Source organism: Alosa sapidissima, chromosome 17 (genome assembly GCF_018492685.1).
Source record: "Alosa sapidissima isolate fAloSap1 chromosome 17, fAloSap1.pri, whole genome shotgun sequence".
In the NCBI taxonomy this organism is placed as follows: Eukaryota; Metazoa; Chordata; class Actinopteri; order Clupeiformes; family Clupeidae; genus Alosa; species Alosa sapidissima.
Window position 1 is genome coordinate 30,327,303 of NC_055973.1, and position 22,438 is coordinate 30,349,740.

A 22,438-nucleotide genomic window follows, 5' to 3' on the forward strand; every position below is an offset into this window, starting at 1 on the left:
GACACTTTTGCTCCAATCGTTGCAGCGCAGTTGGTGCGAAACACATTTGCACACCCGTGTTTCATAATATGAGAACATGCACAACATTCGTGCATTTGTAAACCCAAATGTGACTAATGCGTCCGAAGTTGTGCATCTGAGAAATAATTTCTCATTAATAAAATTATACAGATCGCTTTGATTTTCTTGCACGACTACAAGTCAATTGATACAAGTGCTCGAATCTGCTTCTACGAGTGACGATACTTTTGCTCCTGGCTAGGTGATGTAATAGGAGCAAAAAGATTTGTATGTGTGCACCCAGCTAACAATTTATGATTCCCAGAACGTTCTTGGAACCATAGTTTTTGGTTTCGGGAACGTTAGTTTTTGGTTCCCAAACGTTCCCCGAAGGTTAGTTTTTGAGTAAGTTTTGGTTCGTGCACGTCGAGCGAATCGATCGAGAAAACAAGGCGGCCTGCACCCAATATACCTTAGGTATGGGTGGTTTTGGTGTGAGGGAGAGCTTTTGTCTTTTGTTCGTCTGTATACGTATGCATGTATGTATATGTTTGTAATGTATGTTTTTCTTTCTTGAGGTCCCCTCGAAAACGAGATGTTACATCTCAAGGGGTTTCCTCTTAATACATTTCCAGAAATGTCCAGACATTGTTGCTAGGGAGGACGCTTTTGAGCATTTGCGCTTCTCGTACTCCAGTCAGAACTAGGCTACAGCAAAGATAACTAGAAAAGCATTTCCTGAAGGAAATACAGTGCATGCAAAGTTGTTGCTGGGTTGGTTGCTAGGGTAATTATAGTGGTTGCTATGCTATAAAGTGGTTGCTAGGTTGTTGCTAGGGTACTTAAGGTGGTTGCTAGGCTGTTGCTAAGGTAATTATAGTGGTTGCTATGCTATAAAATTGGTTGCTAGGTTGTTGCTAGGGTACTTAAGGTGGTTGCTAGGTTGTTGCTAGGGTACTTAAGTGGTTGCTAGGTTGTTGCTAGGGTACTTAAGTGGTTGCTACACTGTTGCTAGGGTAATTATAGTGGTTGCTATGCTATAGAAGTGGTTGCTAGGTTGTTGCTAGGTTATTTAAGGTGGTTGCTAGGCTGTTGCTAGGATAATGATAGTGGTTGCTATGCTATAAAAGTGGTTGCTATGCTGTTGCTTGTGTAATTATAGTGGTTGCTATGCTATAAAAGTGGTTGCTAGGTTGTTGCTAGGGTACTTAAGGTGGTTGCTAGGCTGTTGCTAGGGTAATTATAGTGGTTGCTATGCTATAAAAGTGGTTGCTAGGTTGTTGCTAGGGTATTTAAGGTGGTTGCTAGGCTGTTGCTTGGATAATGAAAGTGGTTGCTATGCTATAAAAGTGGTTGCTAGGTTGTTGCTAGGGTAATTGTAGTGGTTGCTATGCTATAAAAGTGGTTGCTAGGTTGTTGCTAGGGTATTTAAGGTGGTTGCTAGGCTGTTGCTAGGATAATGATAGTGGTTGCTATGCTATAAAAGTGGTTGCTAGGCTGTTGCTAGGGTAATTATAGTGGTTGCTATCAGGCTTGGAATTTCACCATTTTAGGGGCAAGGCCACTTGGCCTTCAGTTGGGCATATTTGGTGGGGGGCACAAAGGCCACATGTCAGGGCACCAAGGCCAAAGTTAACTATACACTATAAAAATGATCAAAGTTGTATTTACTGCAGTAGACCTGCATCACTGTATGAAACATTACAAAAACATAAAACATGACATATTACATATAACTGTAAATCATCTGATCATCTAATATTTTCAGATATCTAGGCTATATTTAACATTTATTTTATATTTGGCCTATTATGAAATCATGTATTGAACAATTTAAGCACAGCTCAGCTTTAAGAAACTCAAATAGCCTAGATGCATGCTTAGCATTTTGTGATCATTAAGGCTACTTTCACAAACTCTTATAGTCAGCTGTCCTCTGATTTACCGATATCTAAGCGACATTTGTAATATTTATTTTGTATTTGGCCCGTTATGAAAAAATGTGGAACAATTTAAACACAGTGTAAAACTTAAATCCCAAATTTGGAGACATCCATGTATGTTGAAATTCACTGCAAATTCAAAACGGGATTAGTCTGGAACGGCTAACTGTACAGGGGACTGCTTTACACCTTTCTGTTCGGTAAGGTCTGCTGTTTATTCTGATATATGGTTTGTCATATGTTAAACGAAGGGTTCGTGAAGTATTCCACCGAGATGAATGGGTAGGGAGATGGACGCAAAACCTTCAGTAGAATTTATGATTAAATTGAATGATATTATTTACTTTTCTCGCGAACCGTTTACCACAGCAATTAGCGGCTAACATCGTTTAAAAGCTGAGAAAAAGCTCTTTCATGTGATACTTGTGATGTCTGTGTGATGAGTAGGCTACTTCGCGAGTAGTTCAACTGAGAAGAATGGGTTAATTTGGACGCACTTTCTTTCTTGCGCTGTCACTTTCTCCACTGCGCAATTTGCGCTGTGAATGCTAAGATTATTTTGACAGGCCATAGGCTAAATATATATCGCTATTAGTAGGACGCAAAGCAGAATATTTAAAGAAGGGGGCACCAAGGCCACCGTGGCCTGTAAACCTCTGATTTTCAAAGGGGCGTCACGGCCAACGCAAGGGGCTACGACGGCCATGGCCGTTGTGGCCGCCGTGAAATTCCTACCCTGGTTGCTATGCTATAAAAGTGGTTGCTAGGTTGTTGCTAGGATATTTAAGGTGGTTGCTAGGCTGTTGCTAGGATAATAATAGTGGTTGCTATGCTATAAAAGTGGTTGCTAGGTTGTTGCTAGGGTCATTATAGTGGTTACCATGCTTTATAATGTGTAAATAGTAAAAAAAAGTAAGAATAGTTAAAAGTTATTGAAATTGGGAGAAATAGAGAGATAGATAGAGAAAGTGAAGAAAAAGAAGTGAAAGAAAGTTGGGATGAGAAGTGAGCTATTCAGTTGAATGGAGAGGGACACAGGAAGAGGTTCCATTCAAGTTGCTGCAGGCAGTCAGTGAGAGAGCACAGGTGCAGTTGATTGCATTCTAATTCCTTAATAGCCTATTATGATGTCATAACGCTAATGTTAAGTCTATGGAGAATTTTAAGTTTAGTTTCTTTAATATCTCAAAAAGTAAAAGTCGTAGAAATATGAAAAGTCATAGAACGAAAATTTAGAGCAAGAGCTACGTGACGGAATTTGAACCAAGTTTCTACGATAAGCGGTTCAAGCCAAATTAGGGCATGGAAGAATAATAATAATAATAACTAGAAATGCAATTCCAAGGAATTACCAGTGCATGAAAATGCTAAAGTTGTGATGTAAAATATCATGTATAGTTAAAACAGATAATACAGAGATGGTTACTATGGTGATGCTAGGATAGACATGGTGGTTGCATAGCTTAATAAAAGTTGATAGTTTAAAAGTAGACCGTTTAAAAGCTGAATGTAGATAGTTTAAAAGTTGTTGATAGACAGTAGATAGTTTAAAAGTTGTTGATAGACAGCTAGTTTAATAGATAGTTTAATGATAGTTTAAAAGTAGACCGTTTAAAAGTTGAAGGTAAATAGTTTAAAAGTTGTTGACAGACTGGAAGTTGAATGAATGTTGAAATTCAAATAGTTTAATGGCTGTGTATAGGTAGATATTTGACGATAACTGAAAGTTGGAATGGCTCTAATGTTTGCTAGCAGTTATGCTAAGATTTTTAACTATGCTAACCATGCTACTTAGCTACTGTTTTATAGCAGTGCTAGCAATGCTAACCTGCTAACCATGCTACTTAGCTAACATTTTCTAGCAGTTTAATGAATGTTGATATTCAAATAGTTTAATGGTGATAACTGAAAGTTGGAATGGCTCTAATGTTTACTAGCAGTTATGCTAAGATTTTTAATTCTGCTAACCATGCTACTTAGCTAATGTTTTATAGCAGTGCTAGCAATGCTAACATGCTAACCATGCTACTTAGCTAAACTTAACTAACATTTTCTAGCAGTTTTGCTAAACATGCTAACTATGCTAGCAATGCTAACATGCTAACTATGTTAACCATGTGACTTAGCTAACCAAGCTTATCATTTTAGTAGTTATGCTAACTATAATAATTAACATGCTAATAATGTTAGCATGCTAACTATGTTAACCATGTTACTTAGCTAACTTAGCTAATAATTTTTAGCAGTTTTGTTAAAAATGCTAACTAGCATGCTAACTATGCTAACCATGTTACTTAGCTAACTTAGCTAATCATTTTTAGCAGTTATGCTAACTATGCTAACTAGCATGTTAGCAGGCTAACTATGCTAACCATGTGACTTAGCTAACCTAGCTAATCATTTTTAGCAGTTTGTTAAAAAATGTTAACAATGTTAGCAATGCTAACATGCTAACTTTGCTAACCATGCTAACTAGCTACAGTGGGTAGGAGTCATAGTTGATGAAAAGTGTTGACATAGTTGATGACAAGTTAAAAGTTGTTGATAGACAGCTAGTGAATGTATATAGTTTAAAAGTTGAATGTAGATAGTTTAAAAGTTGTTGATAGACAGCTAGTTTAATAGATAGATAGTTTAATGATAGTTTAAAAGTAGACCGTTTAAAAGTTGAATGTAAAAAGTTCAGTAGTTTAATGGGATACATTGTTTAACAGTGGATTATTGTAGTGAGGACTTTTATTTTGAAACAGTTTTGGGCAGAGGAAACAGTTGAATAGGATGTGTAGTCTTAATTGACCCAGATTGTATGCTTAAAGCCTGAGGCTGCAGGTGGCCTGAACACCTGCCATAGGATTCTAATTGCTTAACAGCCGTATTATGATGTCACAATCGGCAATGTTAAGTCTATGGGGATTTTTAAAAAGTTTTTCTTTAATAGTTTAAAAAGTATAAAAGTTTCAAAGTTGAAAAGTCATACCAACCCGATCTGTTTGAAGACCTACGTAACAAAGTTTGAATGAAGTTTCTAAGTTAAACTGTTCAAGAGAAATAGCGTACAGAAGAAGTGGAAAGCGGAATAATAATAATAAGAAGAAGTTGCCTAGGAAGAACAGTACAGTGCATTTTCATGCACTGTAATAATAAGTCAGAAGAAGCCCGTGGAATAACAATACAGTGCATTTGCATGCACTGTAATGAATGCGTAGCAAGATGGGTCGTCCTAGTTCATGTCTATGAGGGCAAAGTGGAGTTCAGTCAGAGACGGGCTCTGGTTCAGTTCCCGCCTGCACAGGGACGTGTCACTGACGTATGACTTACGTTTGAACGCCTCGGTTCCACGCCAGACAAGCCGGAGTACAAAATAAACTTGGTGTACACCTTCATTAATGTTGATTTTCTCTCGACTGGAGGGTCATACTATCACGACATTCTACTGAAATAGGGAGGAGGGTTTGGAGATCATGATACCATGTCCGAAATGTGCATCCATTGCTCAGAAAAATTAACCTGACCCTAGCCAGATGAATGTCGTTCTGCTTAGCTCCGCCTAGCTTCACTCACATCCATCTGGGACCTCTTCCATTGAGAGTGATTTCTCCAACCAACTTTATGGTTTAGCCAATCAGGACGCAGGGCGGGAGTTTCATAGATGTGACATAGCGTAGAAGCGACTGTGAGTCTGTTATTAGCGTCACGGGTTGGCTTCGATGTGAGTGGTTGAAGTAGCACGTCAATAGATGACGGACAAGTGGCTTATTCAATCATATGCAAGCATTTTTTGATTAGGCCCAGCCTTCTGAAGCAACACTTCAATGGATCGGTTCCAGATGGATGAGTGGAGCTAGGCGGAGCGAAATTCATCTGGCTATTGCCAGGTTACAGAAAAATAAGGCTTGGACAAATTCTGGGAAATTCTTGGATTCTGCCATAGACCTCAATGTTAAAAAGAGAGCCGATCACTGCATAAATGTGCGGGGGCGTGTACTGCTACCCTATTTGCATAAATTTCCAGGGACAGGAAATGGCCTCTCATGAAGTATCTTCGCAATCAACCATCTTTGGCTACAGTCTGCTGGAGATTTGGATGTGCAGTCGCGAATCATCTAATATCAATGGATTCTTTGTTTTATGTGTGAATGCAGGAACAGTGAGAAGAGTTCGTGTGTTGAGCCATATACTAATCATCACAACTGACACCTGCTAGAGAGGGTCGTTACACTATGCTTATAATGTGGACTTTCCCCCACTAGCCTATATTTGTTTTTAATGTCGCCTAATGGCCATATAGCCTATTTATTGTAAGTCGCTTTTGAATAAAAGCATGTGCACAGTAAGCTACCATAACCATAACCATCATGATTTTTTAAAACGACGTTTTGCTCAATCCAGAAATGAGTAATGAGGGCGTGTCCTTCACACTCAGCTACAGTCACTGTCACGTGTCCATCCCGGAAACTTCCAGTGAGGTTCAATGTGTCGAGAAAGGTATGTGTTTTGGTTTTGGGCTTTCTGCTTTGTGTTTACCTTCCTGTTACAAGACTGGATACGTGTATCGTTATACCCACCACCCAAAAAGCAATTTATCATGTTTTTGTGTAAACGTGTCGTAATAGAACCACAGGGGAAGGCGTGTAAAAGTTGAGCAATGCGATCAATTTGTCGTTTCGTTGAAAGCTGCGCAACAGCAGCAGGGCGTGTCAAGTGTAGGCTAGTATAAACTCCAGGCTGAGGATAATGACAGTCCAGTCTCTGGTCCAGTCCGGTAAAGAGAAGGCACATTCTAGTAGGCCTACCTAAATTAACGTGCACAACACACCGGTAAGTCCTAGGCTTTGGCTATATCTACTCCCCTTGTAGCCCAGTAAGTGGTTGTGGCATTTCTCCTTGTAGAATGTTCTACTCACAGTGTGTGATTGTCGTTCGTTTCAGCAAGAATGTCCCATTTATCTCCTGTCGTTATCGAGGCTGCATTTTACTTCCTTTATTTTCTAAGATTAACCTGTCTCCCAACGGAGTGAGTTTGGTTGTCATCCTGGTTTCATTTTGCAAGCTAATAGTGTGTGTCGTTGACATCTTCTAGTTAAGGTTTTATAGATGATAATTTTAGGCCATCAATTTCTGGTCATATTACATTTGACTCTAGGCCTAGCAGTTAACTGCTAACCTGTATTATTTCGACTTGCGCCTTATCTCTTTAGTGACCTAAAGGTTTGTATGCTGTGCCAATTATATACACATAATGACACATTTATTCCATTTCCAGACTCTAAGTCCCACCATGGAATCATTGGCATCTGCAAATGCGCATTTCTCCCTTGATCTTTTCAAGAAGATCTCAGAGATCAACAAGACGGGCAATGTGTTCTACTCTCCTCTGAGCATCTCTTCAGCCCTGGCCATGGTCTGCCTTGGAGCCAGGGGCAACACTGAGGCCCAAATGCACAAGGTAAGCTCACAGTCTTCAAATGTACGAGATTCACAATGAATTTTACTGAACCATATAATGCCCTCACACAGTAACATAGCCTACTGTGTCAAAAGTGTTTTGCCTTTGTGTGACAGTTTACTGGCTTTACATGCATGTCCATATGTTGAACTGTCAGCCATTTTTTTTCTGCTCTGTCAGGTGATGTAGGTGATATGTAAGCAAAGGGCACAGATTCTGATAAACTGTGCATAAAAACATTTTCAGTCTAAATGCCTCAGAACACATTAATGTGTCCTTCCCTCAATATGCACCTTTCATCACAAGTAATGCTATTTTCTGGCTTGCCTCAAGTAGTCAGTGATTTAAGATTTGTAATATACTGTAGTTACATTCGGATTTGCCATTTCAACAATGATAAAGGGTATGTTGCATCATAAATTCCAACAGCACACCTTACCTTTCCCCCTAGAAAGAGCATGTTTGTATTTCATTTGTATAGGTTGCTAGTTCTCCACACTGTAGCCACCCTCAGAGTACCCTGGCGCAAGCCCTGGGTAAGTCTCTGCCCTGGCGCAAGTCTCCCAGAGTTGTATAAACTCCACAGAAATGATATCTTATATCTCTGTATGTGTTATAAACACACCCACTCCAATATGCATATATGCCTTGTTTGGGTTACTGTCAAGACAACCACAGTGACCATACCATGGATGCCATGTGTGTGTGTCACACTGGCCAAGACTAATACACTGATAGACAGGCACTCTGCTCAGTGACGCACACTGTCATACGTAGAAGTGCTGGCCATGCCCTCGTGCATGTCTCCCAGAGTTGTAGAGCACTGCATGTAATCTATAGGCATAGAGGGTTGTAAACACACCCATGCCCTAATAGATGACTCAGAGTTGTAGAGCACTGCATGTAATCTATAGGCGTAGAGAGTTGTAAACACACCCATGCCATAAAGCACAGGCCATGTTTGTCTTATTGTCAAGACAACCCCTTAGTCTGTTTCAGATACAATAACCGTACTATGGAGGAAGTACTGTATGTATGAGAAGCGACACTGAATCATGATCCCTTTATACTGCAGTTAAATGTCAAATGTTTACAACAGTTAATTTGGTATACTCAATTCTGAATTATATTTGTACTGTAGTGCGTGTGATTATTAGGCTGGGGGCAGTTTGATTTTTTTTCTACTTTTCAGAGCAAATGTATCTAATGATATAACTAAATATGTGTAGGTGTGAGATGGTGTGTTTGTGGGAATGTTCACAGACACACTGAGAAGCATTTATGTGTGCATCAGAAGGTTCAGCCAAGGAGAGAGTATGCGTGGAAATCTAGTTGAAGAAGGAAGTTGTGGTAGCTTAGTCAGGAAGATCACAGGTGATCACACAATGGTGCCTTTTGAGGGAGTGGAGGACTCTGAGGGTGTGGTCAGATGCATTCCTCATCCTTGCTAAGCTGTCCATATTCATCTCTCTGGTAAACATGGAACGTTTGTAGGTTTGGGTTATTAATCAACACGAAAAGTGTGAGCGTGCACCCCCCAGCCCCCATGCCACACCCTGTATGTTGATGATGTCATTCTACTATGAGCCAAAATTCAGTACAGAAATGCAGTCAGTACACTTGCTCACATGAAGTGTAGATGTAAAAACAAGTTGCTAAAAAACAGAATTACCATTATTGCTTTACTACACTATTACTAAGCTTACATTTTTGTAAACATTTGTTGCTGCTGTTCCCTACAGTGTCAAACTTTTATAAATAAACTTATGATTAAATAAGTTCCTGACTTTTTTACCTGAATTTTATGATGCTGTAAAGTAAAGTTGATTATCGCCATGTTGTGCTAAAGAAAATAACCTTTAATGTTCATAACATGCCTCTTAGTGTCCATAAAATGCCACATCTAACAATGATGATGTGCAGGTGCTGAGTTTTGTCTAAAAAAAGTTACCAAGCTTACATTTTTGTAAACATTTTTTGCAGCTGTTCCCTACAGTTTCAAACTTTTATAAATAAACTTATGATTGGATACGATGGGAATAACTCCTGAATATTACAATGCTGTGAAGTTGATTATGGCCATGCTGTGCTAACGAAATTAACCTTTAATGTTCATAAAATGCCACCTCTTTTAATGATGATGTGCAGGTGCTGAGTTTTGCCCTGCCACTGAAGCCGCTGCAGGGCAAAAAAAAAATGTGTACAAAAGGTCAAACCCAAGTCCAGCAACAAGTCCAGGTGCACCAGCTGCCTGCTGCAGTGATGAAGGTTATACAAGTGACTTCTCCTTCTGGAAGACTAACCAGGGCATCTGAAAGGGTCTTTCAGCAAAGTAACATGGTGTGGGTGTCCCTGTGCTACAACAGTTGGTGTCTGGGCTGTATCTGGGCTTTGTACTGGTCTACTGCTGGTTGCTGTAAAGTGGGCTGTATCTGGGCTTTGTACTGGTCTACTGCTGGTTGGTGTAAAGTGGGCTGTATCTGGGCTTTGTACTGGTCTACTGCTGGTTGGTATAAAGTGGGCTGTGGTGTCTCTTGCTGGATGAGTTGTCAAGGGTGCTTTTTGCCTTTTATGTCATTTCATACAAAAGAAAATGCTTTGGCCACTGTTAAGATTAGCCCCCACACACACCACCCCCACCCATGCACGGGTCATTAGTTATCCTCTACATGCAGCTGCTAGGAAGAGGAAGCTGCCAACTGATGTCTCTGATGACACTGTCATAAACTTATTCATTCCTCTTATATTCAATACCATGTCTGGGCAAGCCTAAACCCTTATATTCTTTATCCTGTTTGTTCAACCCCTAGTTACTCTGGAGATAGCAATGATGGTCAGATACAGTTTAGATGTTATTGGCTCACAGTTGTTGGGCACCATGGCAACAGCTGTGTGGATATTTGTGTTCCCCTTTGTTAGCGCTTTTCGATTAGCACATGCGCCAACTAGCTCTCGGATGGCCATGATTAGTCACTTTTTCCATTGGTGAGTCATTCTCTGATAAGCTCTTGGTTTCTTTGGTGTTTTTTTTTCCACACAACCCAAAAGGAATGTGATAAATGACAACAGAGTTGTTTTAGACTGGCTTTGGGGTGATGATATGGGGCGGCGTACATGGGGGCAGGTGGTAGCGTACTGGCTAAGGAGCTGGGCTAGCATCTAGCATTGGACCTGAAAATGTGGGGGAAAATGTTCTCCAACTTCCATCGTTGGTCTGGGGAGAATGGCCCTTGTAGTATGGCGGTGGTAGTGTAGTGGTTAAGGAGCTGGGCTAGTGTGCAGTAGCCTGTAGGGTGGTGGTAGTGTAGTGGTTAAGGAGCTGGGCTAGCGTGCAGTAGCCTGTAGGGCGGTGGTAGTGTAGTGGTTAAGGAACTGGACTAGCGTGCAGTAGCCTGTAGGGTGGTGGTAGTGTAGTGGTTAAGGAGCTGTGCTAGCGTGCAGTAGCCTGAAAGTTGTCTGTTCAATTCCCGGCTTCCACCGTTGTGCCCTTGAGCAAGGCACTTAACCCCAAGTTGCTCCGGGGACAATGTGATCCCTTGTAATATAGCTGACATATGTAAGTCACTTTGGTCAAGAAGTGCCTGCTAAATGTAATGTAATGTAGTATAATTGACATGTTGATGATTAAAGTTCTTGAAAAAAAAAGTTACTTTATGTACCATCAGCTTTAGACATTTTCACAGTAGGAGAAACACAGATTCCCTGTGTTAAAGCACATTTGTCCCGTTTGGGAGCAGGTCTACATTAATTTGGAAACTCTTCATTGACTTCCCGTGAGAGATGTCTATATTTATTTATTTATTTATTTATCTGTTTTTTCCATTTTTACAAAGGTGGACTGATGACGTCAGGTTTCACATAAACGGTTGTCTCATCAACTCATGATGCATGTGTGGTGCAATGACTCACTGTTGATCCAGCCTGGTAGTTGGTGGGCAGTTGCAGCTTGCAAAAGAGGTTCCAGAACCCTATTGCAAGAGTCCTGGAACTGGGACAGTTGGTTCCAGAACCCTGTTGCAAGAGTCCTGGAACTGGGACAGTTGGTTCCAGAACCCTATTGCAAGAACCCTGGAACTGGGACAGTGGGTTCCAGAACCCTATTGCAAGAGTTGTGGAACCAACAAAAACCATGTGCTGGTTTAACATATTGCCATGTTTAAAAAAACTCCAGGAAAAATGTAACAATTGCATCAGTGTAAATTCATTACTTTAATCTATAGATTAAAACCGGACAGTTTCTCTCTCTCTAACTCTCTCATAACCTGGAAACTACCCTTCACAGTATTGTGTGGCTAGTTAAAATACAAATATATTTTTTCAATTGTTTTCACTGTAGTCCCTGAACCTTCACAAAGCTGAGTGTGACGTCCATGTTGGCTTCAGTAAGCTCTTTGCTGAACTAAACCAAGAGGGCGCCCCCTACGCCCTGAGTCTGGCCAATCGCCTCTACGGAGAGCAGTCCTACCAGTTTGTTGAGGTAAGACCAGTTTGTCTGCACTTTCATTCTGTGTGAAACCAAACACTGGACACCCATGGTTTATGATGAATAGCCCAAAGGAGATATCGGATATCAATGTGATGATCGTCCCATGTGGATCTCACTTGATATCGTCCGAGTTCATCATCAGAGTTTTTTTCCCCCCCACTGTTCAGAAATACCTTGCTGACACAAAGACACACTACCTTGCTGAGCTGGAGGCTGTTGACTTCCGTACAAATGCAGAGGCAGCTCGAGTGAACATCAACAAATGGGTGGAGGAAAAGACTCAGGGTAATCAGGAGTTCAGGGCAAAAACAGCAGACATGTTCAAAATATTATAAATCAGTTCAAACTATTTAGTATCCGTGCAAAGATCTGTTATTCAGCCAGTTAGCATAATCTCAGTTGTTTCTCAGTAGTGGTTCTATGCATTGCTGAATCATTAAACCTCCTCATGTCTTTCATCAATCTCTCATTGACTGATTCATTTTGATTGTAGACAAAATCAAGGACCTCTTGGCCCAAGGAGTTTTGGACGAGGATACCAGACTGGTGCTAGTAAATGCAATCTACTTCAAAGGCAACTGGGACAAGCAGTTCAACAGTGCTCAAACAAAAGAAGTTCAGTTTAAGCTCAATAAGGTAAGCGCAAAAAACTCATACACACACACACACACACACACACACACACACACACACACACACACACACACACACATGTGTATATATGTATATCTAATTACAGTGCATGAAAATGCACTGTACTGTTCTTCCTAGGCCTCTTCTTCTTCTTCTTCTTCTTCTTCTTCTTCTTCTGCAGCTTCTTAATGCAGCTTCAACCGTTTAACGTAGAAACTTCATTCAAACTATGTTACGTAGGTCTTACTTAGGACATGAGTGCTATGTATGTTTCATCTTAACATAACTTTTATACTTTTTAAACTATTAATTAAAAACTTCTGAAAATTTCCCCATAGACTTAACATTGGGCTGATGACATCACAATAGAGCCGTTAAGCAATTAGAATCCTATGCCAGGTGGTCAGGCCACCTGGAGCAACTGCCAGTCTCAGGCTTTAAGCATACAAACTGGCTCTATTAAGACTACACATCCTGTTCAACTGCTTCCTCTGCCAAAAACTGTTTCAAAATAAAAGTCCTCACTACAATATTTCACTGTTAAACAATTTAACCCTTTAAACTACTGAACTTTTTACCTGTTCAGCCATTGTAACTGTCACTTGCCATCAACTATGACTCCTACCCACTGTAGCTAGTTAGCATGGTAAACATAGTTAGCATGTTAACATTGTTAGCATAACTGCTAAAAATATTAGCTAAGTTAGCTAAGTAACATGGTTAACATAGTTAGCATAGTTAACATTGTTAGCATAGTTAACATAACTATTGAAATGACTAGCTAAATTAGCTAAGTCACATGGTTAGCATTGTTAACATAGTTAGCATAGTTAACATTTTTGACAAAACTGCTAGAAAACATTAGCTAAGTTAGCTAAGTAACATCATAGTTAACATAGTTAGCATAACTATTAAACATGATTAGCTAAATTAGCTAAGTCACATGGTTAGCATAGTTAGCGTGGTTAACATTGTTAGCATTTTTTAGCAAAACTGCTAGAAAACATTAGCTAAGTTATCTAAGTAGCATTGTTAGCATAGTTAAAATTGTTAGCATATTTAAAATTGTTAGCATAACTGCTAGCAAACATCAGAGCCATTCCAACTTTCAGTTATCGTCAAAAATCTACCTATACACAGCCATTAAACTATTTGAATAGCAACATTCATTAAACTTTAAGTCTGTCAACAACTTTTAAACTATTTACATTCAACTTTTAAACAGTCTACTTTTAAACTATCTATCTATTAAACTAGCTGTCTATCAACAACTTTTAAACTATATGTTTAACTTTTAAACGGTCTACTTTTAAACAGTCTACTTTTAAACGGTCTACTTTTAAAATCTTAACTTTTATTAAGCTATGCAACCACCATGTCTATCCTAGCATCACCGTAGTAACCATCTCTGTATTATCTATTTTAACTATACATGATATTTTACATCACAACTTTTGCATTTTCATGCACTGGTAATTCCTTGGAAATGCATTTCTAGTTGTTATTATTATTGGTTAATATGTGTGTGTATGTATCGCATCCATGTCTCTGTGTTCAGAATGAAAGCAAGCCTGTTCAAATGATGCATCAGAAGGCCAAGTTCCCCTTCACCTACATTCCTGACGCAAAGTGCCAGATTCTGGAGCTGCCCTACGTGGGCAAAGATCTGAGCATGCTCATTATGCTGCCTAATGAGATGGAGGACACCACCACTGGACTAGAGAAGGTAAAACGGCAAACCTGGCAGTGCAGTGCACAGACATGTCAGAGGGAGCAGTTTATAATATCTATTTATTAGACATGCAGAGGTAGAGACCCAACCATCTCTCTCTCTCTCTCTCAGCTGGAGCAGATGCTCACATATGAGAACTTTGTGGAGTGGACCAAGCCAGACATGATGGACACTGTTGAGGTGGTGGTGGGTCTCCCCAAGTTCAAGCTGGAGGAGAAATACGACCTCAAGGAGATCCTGGTGAGCATGGGAATGACGGACGCCTTCAACAACGACAAGTGCGACTTCTCCGGCATGTCTCCCTGCGACGACCTTGTTCTGTCCAAGGTCGTGCACAAGTCCTTTGTGGAGGTGAATGAGGAGGGCACTGAGGCGGCGGCCGCCACGGCTGCCATCATGATGATGCGCTGCGCCATGCTGCCCCCCGAGAGGTTCATGGCGGACCACCCCTTCCTCTTCTTCATCCGACACAACCCCACCCAGAGCGTCCTCTTCTACGGCCGCTACAGCTCCCCTTAAGCTGAGGACAATCTTCGTATCTCGGCCAAAGACCAGACATCGGATGTATTCTTCAGAACCTGTGTCAGGAGGACACATTGTCTACATAGGTGGTTAGAAAATGGACTTTAAGAGCCTGACTGCACAGCACTGAGGAAGGTGTATGTGGCAACATTAGGAAAATGAAATTAAATGAAAGATGTTATGTACTGTAGGAACCACTGAGTGATACAGAATTTGGTGAAGATATATCCTTTGTCTTGCTGCGTATAACCAAAGCCTTACCGCAAGCCTTACTTGCTTCTCACTGGAAAGATGTGTGATGCAGAGTGTTTTAACTGATGAAGCATTTAACTGATGAAGGACGATGATTAACTGTTGAAGGACGATGCAACTTGACCACCTTTTTTCAGCTGAATAAATAATGCACTACATTTTCCCTTGGTCAAATAAATCTGCTTGCAGCACACAACAGATAAGCACAATCTATATATCATGAAGTGTTCTTTAAAGAACATAGAATCCCAATCCTCCCCCACCTTTCTTATGCAGCCCTTGCCACTTAATCTACTAAACCCCTCAGACATAATTTCACTGCATTTCTTACATCCAGTAACTATATGCATGTGACAATAAACTTCCTTGTATCCTTGTAGAACAGATAAACATGATCCATATATCATGAAGTGTTCTTTAAAGAACATACACCATACCATGAAAACAATCTACAGTTATGTGCAGAATAATAGTGTGTTTTAAAAAACTGAATAAAGCTCAAAATCCTTAGAATAGCTGTTAATTCCAAAATATCAATGCATTGCGAACACTGCACATTCAATTTCAAATCAAAACAACCAAAATTGATCAAGTTTGTGTTATACCTTTACAGAAAGTGAAGAAAGGGGAATGTTAGGCTGTTCAAAAAAAATAGCACTGTTTGCATTTTTCTTTACAAACTCAAACATTTACTGTATAAACTAAAAAATGTCTCAAGATTTTGCTTTACTTTGAATCACTGCACTAATATCTAGTTGCATTACCATTATTTCTTAGCCTGGCGACCCAGATTAAAATGTAGGGTCTGGGCACTCACCGTTCTCAGTGCTCAGTCCGAGGGGCGGGATAATCAGTTGTCTTTCAAATTCTCTCTGTACGCAATAGGATATTTGTTTTCAAGTAGCAGGGAATTCAAGCCAAACCGTTGCAACTCTGCCATCAATCATTATGTTAAGCCCACCAAACGACTCTACACGATTTCAATGCCTGATTAAGTTTCGATTTCTGGAGCTCACAAGCCAACGGAGAGTTGCTAGACTAGCCCTGGCAGCAAGTATAACACAACATACATGTCATATGTACATGTAAGTAATTAACTGGTACACTTAATAGGTTTATTCCACTGTATCAAAGAGTAACAAGGTTGTAGCAGCACATCTGTTACATGTACACTGAAGACAATGAGGCCTTGACTGGAGCTAAGAATGGTTTGTATATCAAATCTATCATGACCAGATTTACCCCATCCAGCAGGTCTCATGTCAGCTCTTTACCTCTGATGAAAATTTAGGCAAATTGGCAAAGTTTTGTAAAAGCACTCAGTATTACAATGTAACAACTATATGTAGGTACCCACACATACATAATGCAAGTACAATGATGGTACCTGATAGTACATGTTGTTACACAGGTTGTACCACTGTACCTAATTAGGTAGGTACACTGTAACAGCGACACATTAAAATAAAGTGTTACCTAAGTTCCTGTCCTCAGTATCCTGTTCTTCAATTTAGCCTCAGCAAACTCCACATTCACCCTCTGAAGCAGCTCCCAACACCTCTAGGGTCAGCTTTTCCAGGTTAAAGCGTAGCTTTGCTACAACACCTCTAGAGTCAGATATCTAAGTTACCAAATAGTTCTTTGGGAAAAGAAAAATATAAAGTATAGATACACCTTGTCAAATATTACTCCAATACAAGTGAAAGTTGCTAAGTCAGATTTTTACTTAAGTTGAAGTACAGAAGTAGGCCTAATTGATTTTAAAAATACTAAAGTATTCAGAAGTACAAGTATGTCCTTTTTATTGTGTTGTAATGTAAATATAGAAACATTTTAACTGGCAAATAGAAAACCAGATAACTCAATTTTGAGATTATTTATCGTTTAATGATGTAGGCCATGTTAAAAATAGCTATGTGGTGATCGTTGAGGTTGTGCGCTAGTTTGAGCATGACATACGTGACGACCAAACGTTAGCGATTGGTTATGGCAGATCCAGAGTGGCTCTGGGCAGATCCAATAGTTTTAAACTAATGGAAAGTGGGCAGACATGTACATTATGAAATGTACGGGAGTCTGGTAGGACCAGGCTAGTGCAACTCCCTAAAAGAAGACAAATGAGCGTCCGGCTTGAGGCTGCACCGGACGTCGGACAGGGCGTTTAAAACCCGGATGTAGGCTATGGCCACCCTACCTAACGGTCCCGTCCGTGTGAACATTGAAAAGGGCTCCGGCGGCTTAAGAGGGTGGCGTTATTTTGCCCCCTCAAACCTACGGGGCACTGAAGGGAGAGGCCTATTTTTATGGGTGTTTAATGGTGGAGATGCGAACTCTTTCTCCAGTAGGCCATCACGAACCCCATCTTTATTCGCCCCATAAAACAGAGTTGTATGGTCGAGTGCAGGGTTTTTCAACTGATTGTGAACCAGGGACCACCATTCTGACTAATTACACAACCCCAGGACCACCTGGAATAAAAATACTGATTCCCACATTGCAACTATTACTGAATCCATGGTCAGGGACCACTAGCAATGTCCTCACGGACCACAAGGGGGCCGTGGACCACTGGTTGAAAACCCCTAGTCTAGTACATGGAGGAGTCAGTTTGTGTCAAGAGTAGGAATATCACTCTTAAGACAAAGTCAAGACAATTGAATTTTGTATTTATTGCTGTTAATTCCAGGGGAAAAAAACCAAAACAAAATCAACAATTTGCATAAAATCCAAATCGTTCTAGAAATATATTTGACCTTTCCAGTACATAATGACATTTAGATATCAAAGAATACAGTAAACATACTGAAGGTAACAGCTTACACCCCCCACCCCCCCCCCCCCCTTGTACACAGTACAGCATTGTTTTTTAACCATTAAAAAGTTTGACAAGTATAACTGGCAGATTTGTATGTACAACAATCCCATGAGATTGCAAGGTTCATCCAACATCAACCTAACTTAGTGGTCCACCTTTTTCCATATAAGTGTTTGTCTTTCTGTGTTTCATTTCAAAGTGAAGTTCCACAATCCAGACTGATGTTTACACTGTAAAATTGTTTTTTTTTCTTCTCTTCAAGCAAAATAGGTTTTTTTTTATTTTTTTTTACAATTTCAGCAGTTGTCTAAGAAAGTTTGAAGACAAAACCTAAGCACATTACAACTTAAATAAATCTTAACTGGTATGCAAAACCATTGCATTCCAAACCTAACGTGAACAAGATGATTGCTTTCGGACAGTGACAGTAGAGCTCATTTTGATCCTAGTCCATTTTCCATATCCAGTCGTACTACGCAGGTTTTAAAATTGGCATGACATAGTAAGAGTCTACAAATCTAGCTGTTGTCCACTGAGTACATAGCTGCATGAAAAACAAACAAACCAACAAACAATGAAAGATAAGGACGAACAACGAGGCTGAAGGGAACATGGGGTAGAAAAGGGTAACACAGTCCAACAGAATGACACGTCTCCAGGGTGGAGGCCACTGCAGCCTGCAACCAGCAGGGGGAGCTACAGCAGCCGCTCAGCACTGACTGACATTAGGAGCGCTGTGATGGCCAATGTCACCATCTAGTGGCAAAACAACAAAGTGCACCGTCTGAGGCCTATGGGACAGCAGCTGGCCGCATTTACAGGATGCTGCTTGTCATGCGAGAACCTCAAAACTCTGTTTTATTGACTGGAGTCTATAAACCCTAGTGCATATCACCCAAATGACAGAGAGACAGAGACAAAGAGAGCGAGAGAGAGGGGGGGGGGGGGGGAAGAGAGAGCGAGAAAGATGGAGAGAGAGAGAGAGAGAGAGAGAGAGAGAGAGAGAGAGAGAGAGAGAGAGAGAAAGAGAGGGAGAGCAGCACACAGCAGCTATTTTCACTATGACGTGACAAAACATGATAAAAGCAGAGTTGTTGTTGGGGATTCACATTATGATGCCTGGAAATGCTCTTGGTTTTGCCCAGGAGTAAAATGGTGAAGTTGCTCAGCACTAACAAGTTCAACTGTTGTACATTCAACACACTGCAGCAAAAGGAAAAATAGGGAAAAAAAATCTATTTCCCCCATTAACCTTTTTTGTTGTATATTCTTTACTGTATAATTCAGCATCAACAACAATTATAATAATATTATTAATAATAATAAAAATTAACCAAACATAGTTTTTTTTTTGTTCCAGAGCATAAATATACAATTGTAAAAAAGGTAAGAAACCCTCGACTTAGAACACTATAGATCCCCTTTCTAAATCAATGAACAATCATTTCCAAACCTCATTCTCCTAGTCTTTTGCTATTCTTCTTTCAACTTAAAAAACAACAACAACAACAACAACAACAACAACAATAATAAGTTAGTAAACATAAGCCGCTGTTTCGCGCGAGTCTTCAGTGCAAAATACAAGAAGCCACTTGGAAAGAGTCCCTCGTTGCAGCCAGAGTGCAGCGCGTCTCTCACTCTCTCTCGCCCGTGGAGAAGGAGGCACAAGTGTTCACGCCATGCCCTCACGACCCCCTGGAGGAGCGCACGCACAGGTGAACTGGTGGGACAGGTGTGGAGGTGAGATGGAGCCTCTCTCCTCGTGTAGGGTGGTCAGGGCTGGTCAGCAGACTGGTGGGGGGTCCAGCCTCTCATCCTTCCGAGTTGTCTAGCGCTTCGGAACTGTGAACCGCCATGTACTTCAGCCGGAAACCACCTAGAGAACACAGAACACAGAAGATGAGTGAGTGGGGTCCAAATTACGACATCTTTCACACACACACACACACACACACACACACACACCTTTGATCTCTCTGCACTTCTGCCCAGGATACAGAATTCCTAGACTGTATTTAGAGCAGTCAGATAGAAAGGGTTCTAGGTTGAAAGGGTTCCATGTGGAATCTTTCAGGGCATTTCTACACGTGTTTTACACATTAAAGCAAAACAAGGGGATGTCCTTGTCCTTGTCCTTGAAGACAAAGAGAAAGGTCCTGAAGGCTACCTTGCTGCGTGGCGTCGATGGGGGGCTGCTTGCAGTCCTGTGCGATGTGTCCAGTCACGCCGCAGTTGTAGCAGGAGATGACGCCGTTCTTCTTGTTGATGCCCCCGACGCCCGCCAAGGCCATGCCGCCCCCAGCCGCCTGCACGTGGCCCATGGGGTACACCTGCGGGTAGAAGCCCCTGAACGCCGCCATCTGCTGGAAGCCGTAGCTGGCCACTGCTGCCGCCGCCGCTGCCGCCGCCTGGCCGCCCAGCACGTGCTCCGAGTGTGTGTGGCCGTGTGTGTGGCCGTGTGTGTGCGCGTGTGTGTGCGCGTGTGTGTGCAGGAGCGCTCCGCCTGGGTAGGTGGCGGTGGCAGTGCCAGGGCCCGATGGGAAGAAGGAGAGCTGCTGCCCTGGGGCGTTGGTGCCCTGCGGCGCCCCCTGGCTGAGGTAGCTGCCACTGCAGAGAGACGACAGCGGGAAGAGGTGCGGCGGCATCTGGTGCGTGAACACCTGCCTCGTCGGCGCCATCTGGTGGAAGTAGTAGCTGGGCATGTGGCCTCCACCGCCACTGCCCATGTTGCTACTGCCATTACCACCGCAGCTGCCACGGCAACCGCAAGCGCCACAGCCCATAGGCTGCTGCTGCTGGGCGGGAGGGGGAGGGGGCTGTTGCTGTTGCATTGTAGGTGGCGGTTGTTGTTGTTGTTGTTGTTGTTGTTGTTGCTGGGTGCTGCTGTTGATGTAGGAGGTGCTCTCGCTCTGTGCCGTGCTGTGCGTCAGGGCGGGGCTTAGGCTGGGGGCGGGTCCAGGGGTGTGGGTGGGCACCACCGCCGCCACCTGATTGGCCGAGGCCGTGTGCGGACTCCCCGCGGCGCCAGGGCCCATGCTGGGGATGACGGAGGTGGGGATGGGCGGGCCGTAGGAGGGCAGCCCCGGGGCCAGGCCCATGGCGGGGGGCTTGGTGTGGGGGTCAGCGGAGAGGCCCATGGACCCCAGGGGGGCGGCGTCGGGACAGGCAGGGTAGGCAGGCTGGAACGGCGACGTGTAGGCAGGGGGGGCGGCCGGGCTGTGTGTGTGTGCATGTGTGTGTGTGGGTGTGCTGATGGCGCCCACAGGGGGCTGATGGGACGCTGAAGGACCCCCCCCGCCGCTGTCCGCTGCCGCCTGGGGCCCGGGGCCCGTCTTGAAGCGATGCACCTGGGGCTGCAGCGAGGGGCTCATGGGCAAGCCAGAGAGGCCGAAGCCCGGCAGCGGGGATACGTCTGGCGGCATCTCGCCCGCCTGAGGCACAGTGGCCGAACTGGGCAGCATACCGGTGGGCAGGCCGGGCACGGCCGCCACATCCGCCCCGTTATGGAGCACGTAGGAGACGGGGTGCACGGGGAAGGGCATTGGGGGGAACTCTACCGGCCCCATGGGGCAGTCGGGGCTCAGCGCCGGACCCAGCTGCTTGCCCAGGACCAGCGCCGGCCTCGAGGCCACTGCAGAGGGACCCGCGCCCTCCCGCAGGACTAAGGGCTCCACACAGACCTTAGCGGAGTCGTCCGAGTGGCTGTCCGTGTCTGCACAGGGAGAGGACAGCAGGAGGAAGGGAAGAGAGAGGGAATGAGAGAAAAGTGGCAGGAAGATAAGGGTGGTGTGGGAAAAGACAAAAAGAGGGGGATATGAGGAGGAGGAGAGAGAACTCATCACATCCACGCACTATCCATGGCGTGTGCCATTCCTGAAAGCACCAACAACTACCATCCAAGGATTACATGAGCAGGGCTTCAAGCAAGGAAGCCCAAGACCATTCTATATAATGATCTGTTTTCACATGTCAAACAGCCTGCCCCATGCCTGAACTCAGACTTAGTTCCTGAGCACTTTAGGCCCTGCATAGAGATAGTCGTGTTGAACACACTCTCGCTGCATAAGAGATAGTCGTGTTGAACACACACTCCCTGCATAAGAGATGGTCATGTTGAGCACACACTCGCTCTCTCATTAGTTGGCCGAGTTTGTGGGGGAAGCAGTTCAGGGCTAACATGAGTTATACTGACTAATGTCTAGCGGGGTGCAGTGTGCTGCTGACGGCTTGCTGATGATCAACTCTGCTTCTGTATTTCTGCACATTTCTACACATCTGAGACTAAGCGCCTCTACAGGCCTGTGGTTTTGCCTCGGCTGGACTAATGTGAGACTAAGCGCCTCTGCAGGCCTGTGGCTTCTACACATCTGAACTAATCTGAGACTAAGCGCCTCTACAGGCCTGTGGCTTTGCCTCGGCTGGACAGGGCTGGAGGGACAGGACGCTGCGCACCTCGGTCTTTCTCGTCCTCGCTGTCCAGGCTCTCGTGGCCGTCGTGCTGGGGGCTGGGAGGGGAGCTGTAGCTCTCTGACGACGTCTCGCCGTACGTGTCCTGTCCCGAGAACGCGTCCGCACACACGTCTGTCAGCACACGGACACACCACACACA

At 43.0% G+C, this 22,438-nt stretch overlaps 2 protein-coding genes across 8 annotated transcripts in view; one reads left to right on the forward strand and one right to left on the reverse strand.

Annotated features, from left to right (window-relative positions):
* The first annotated feature begins 6,320 nt into the window (after positions 1–6,320).
* LOC121687963 (leukocyte elastase inhibitor-like) lies at positions 6,321–15,170 on the forward strand. Of its 4 annotated transcripts, none has more exons than XM_042067209.1 (8): positions 6,321–6,428; positions 7,207–7,389; positions 9,538–9,657; positions 11,726–11,866; positions 12,043–12,160; positions 12,369–12,511; positions 14,067–14,234; positions 14,352–15,170. In XM_042067209.1, the coding sequence occupies exons 1-8, from the start codon at positions 6,342–6,344 to the stop codon at positions 14,757–14,759; spliced, it is 1,368 nt and encodes a 455-aa protein (XP_041923143.1). In that variant the 5' UTR covers positions 6,321–6,341; the 3' UTR covers positions 14,760–15,170. The 4 variants fall into 4 exon arrangements, with proteins under 4 accessions (XP_041923143.1, XP_041923146.1, XP_041923145.1 ...); XM_042067211.1 differs by lacking the exon at positions 6,321–6,428 and adding an exon at positions 6,465–6,486; XM_042067210.1 differs by lacking the exon at positions 6,321–6,428 and adding an exon at positions 6,602–6,761.
* Positions 15,171–17,659: 2,489 nt separating this feature from the next.
* LOC121687957 (zinc finger CCHC domain-containing protein 2-like) overlaps positions 17,660–22,438 on the reverse strand; it is a 51,632-nt gene continuing 46,853 nt past the window's right edge. For 2 of the 4 annotated variants that reach the window (XM_042067199.1, XM_042067198.1), the window contains exons 12-13: positions 19,997–21,541; positions 17,660–19,705 (exon numbers count right to left, since the gene is read on the reverse strand). In XM_042067199.1, the coding sequence (XP_041923133.1) occupies positions 19,641–19,705; positions 19,997–21,541 (1,610 nt within the window). In that variant the 3' untranslated portion in view covers positions 17,660–19,640. Of the gene's footprint in view, positions 19,706–19,996; positions 21,542–22,242; positions 22,411–22,438 lie in introns of all 4 variants that reach the window. The other 2 variants (XM_042067196.1, XM_042067197.1) reach the window with 2 other exon arrangements.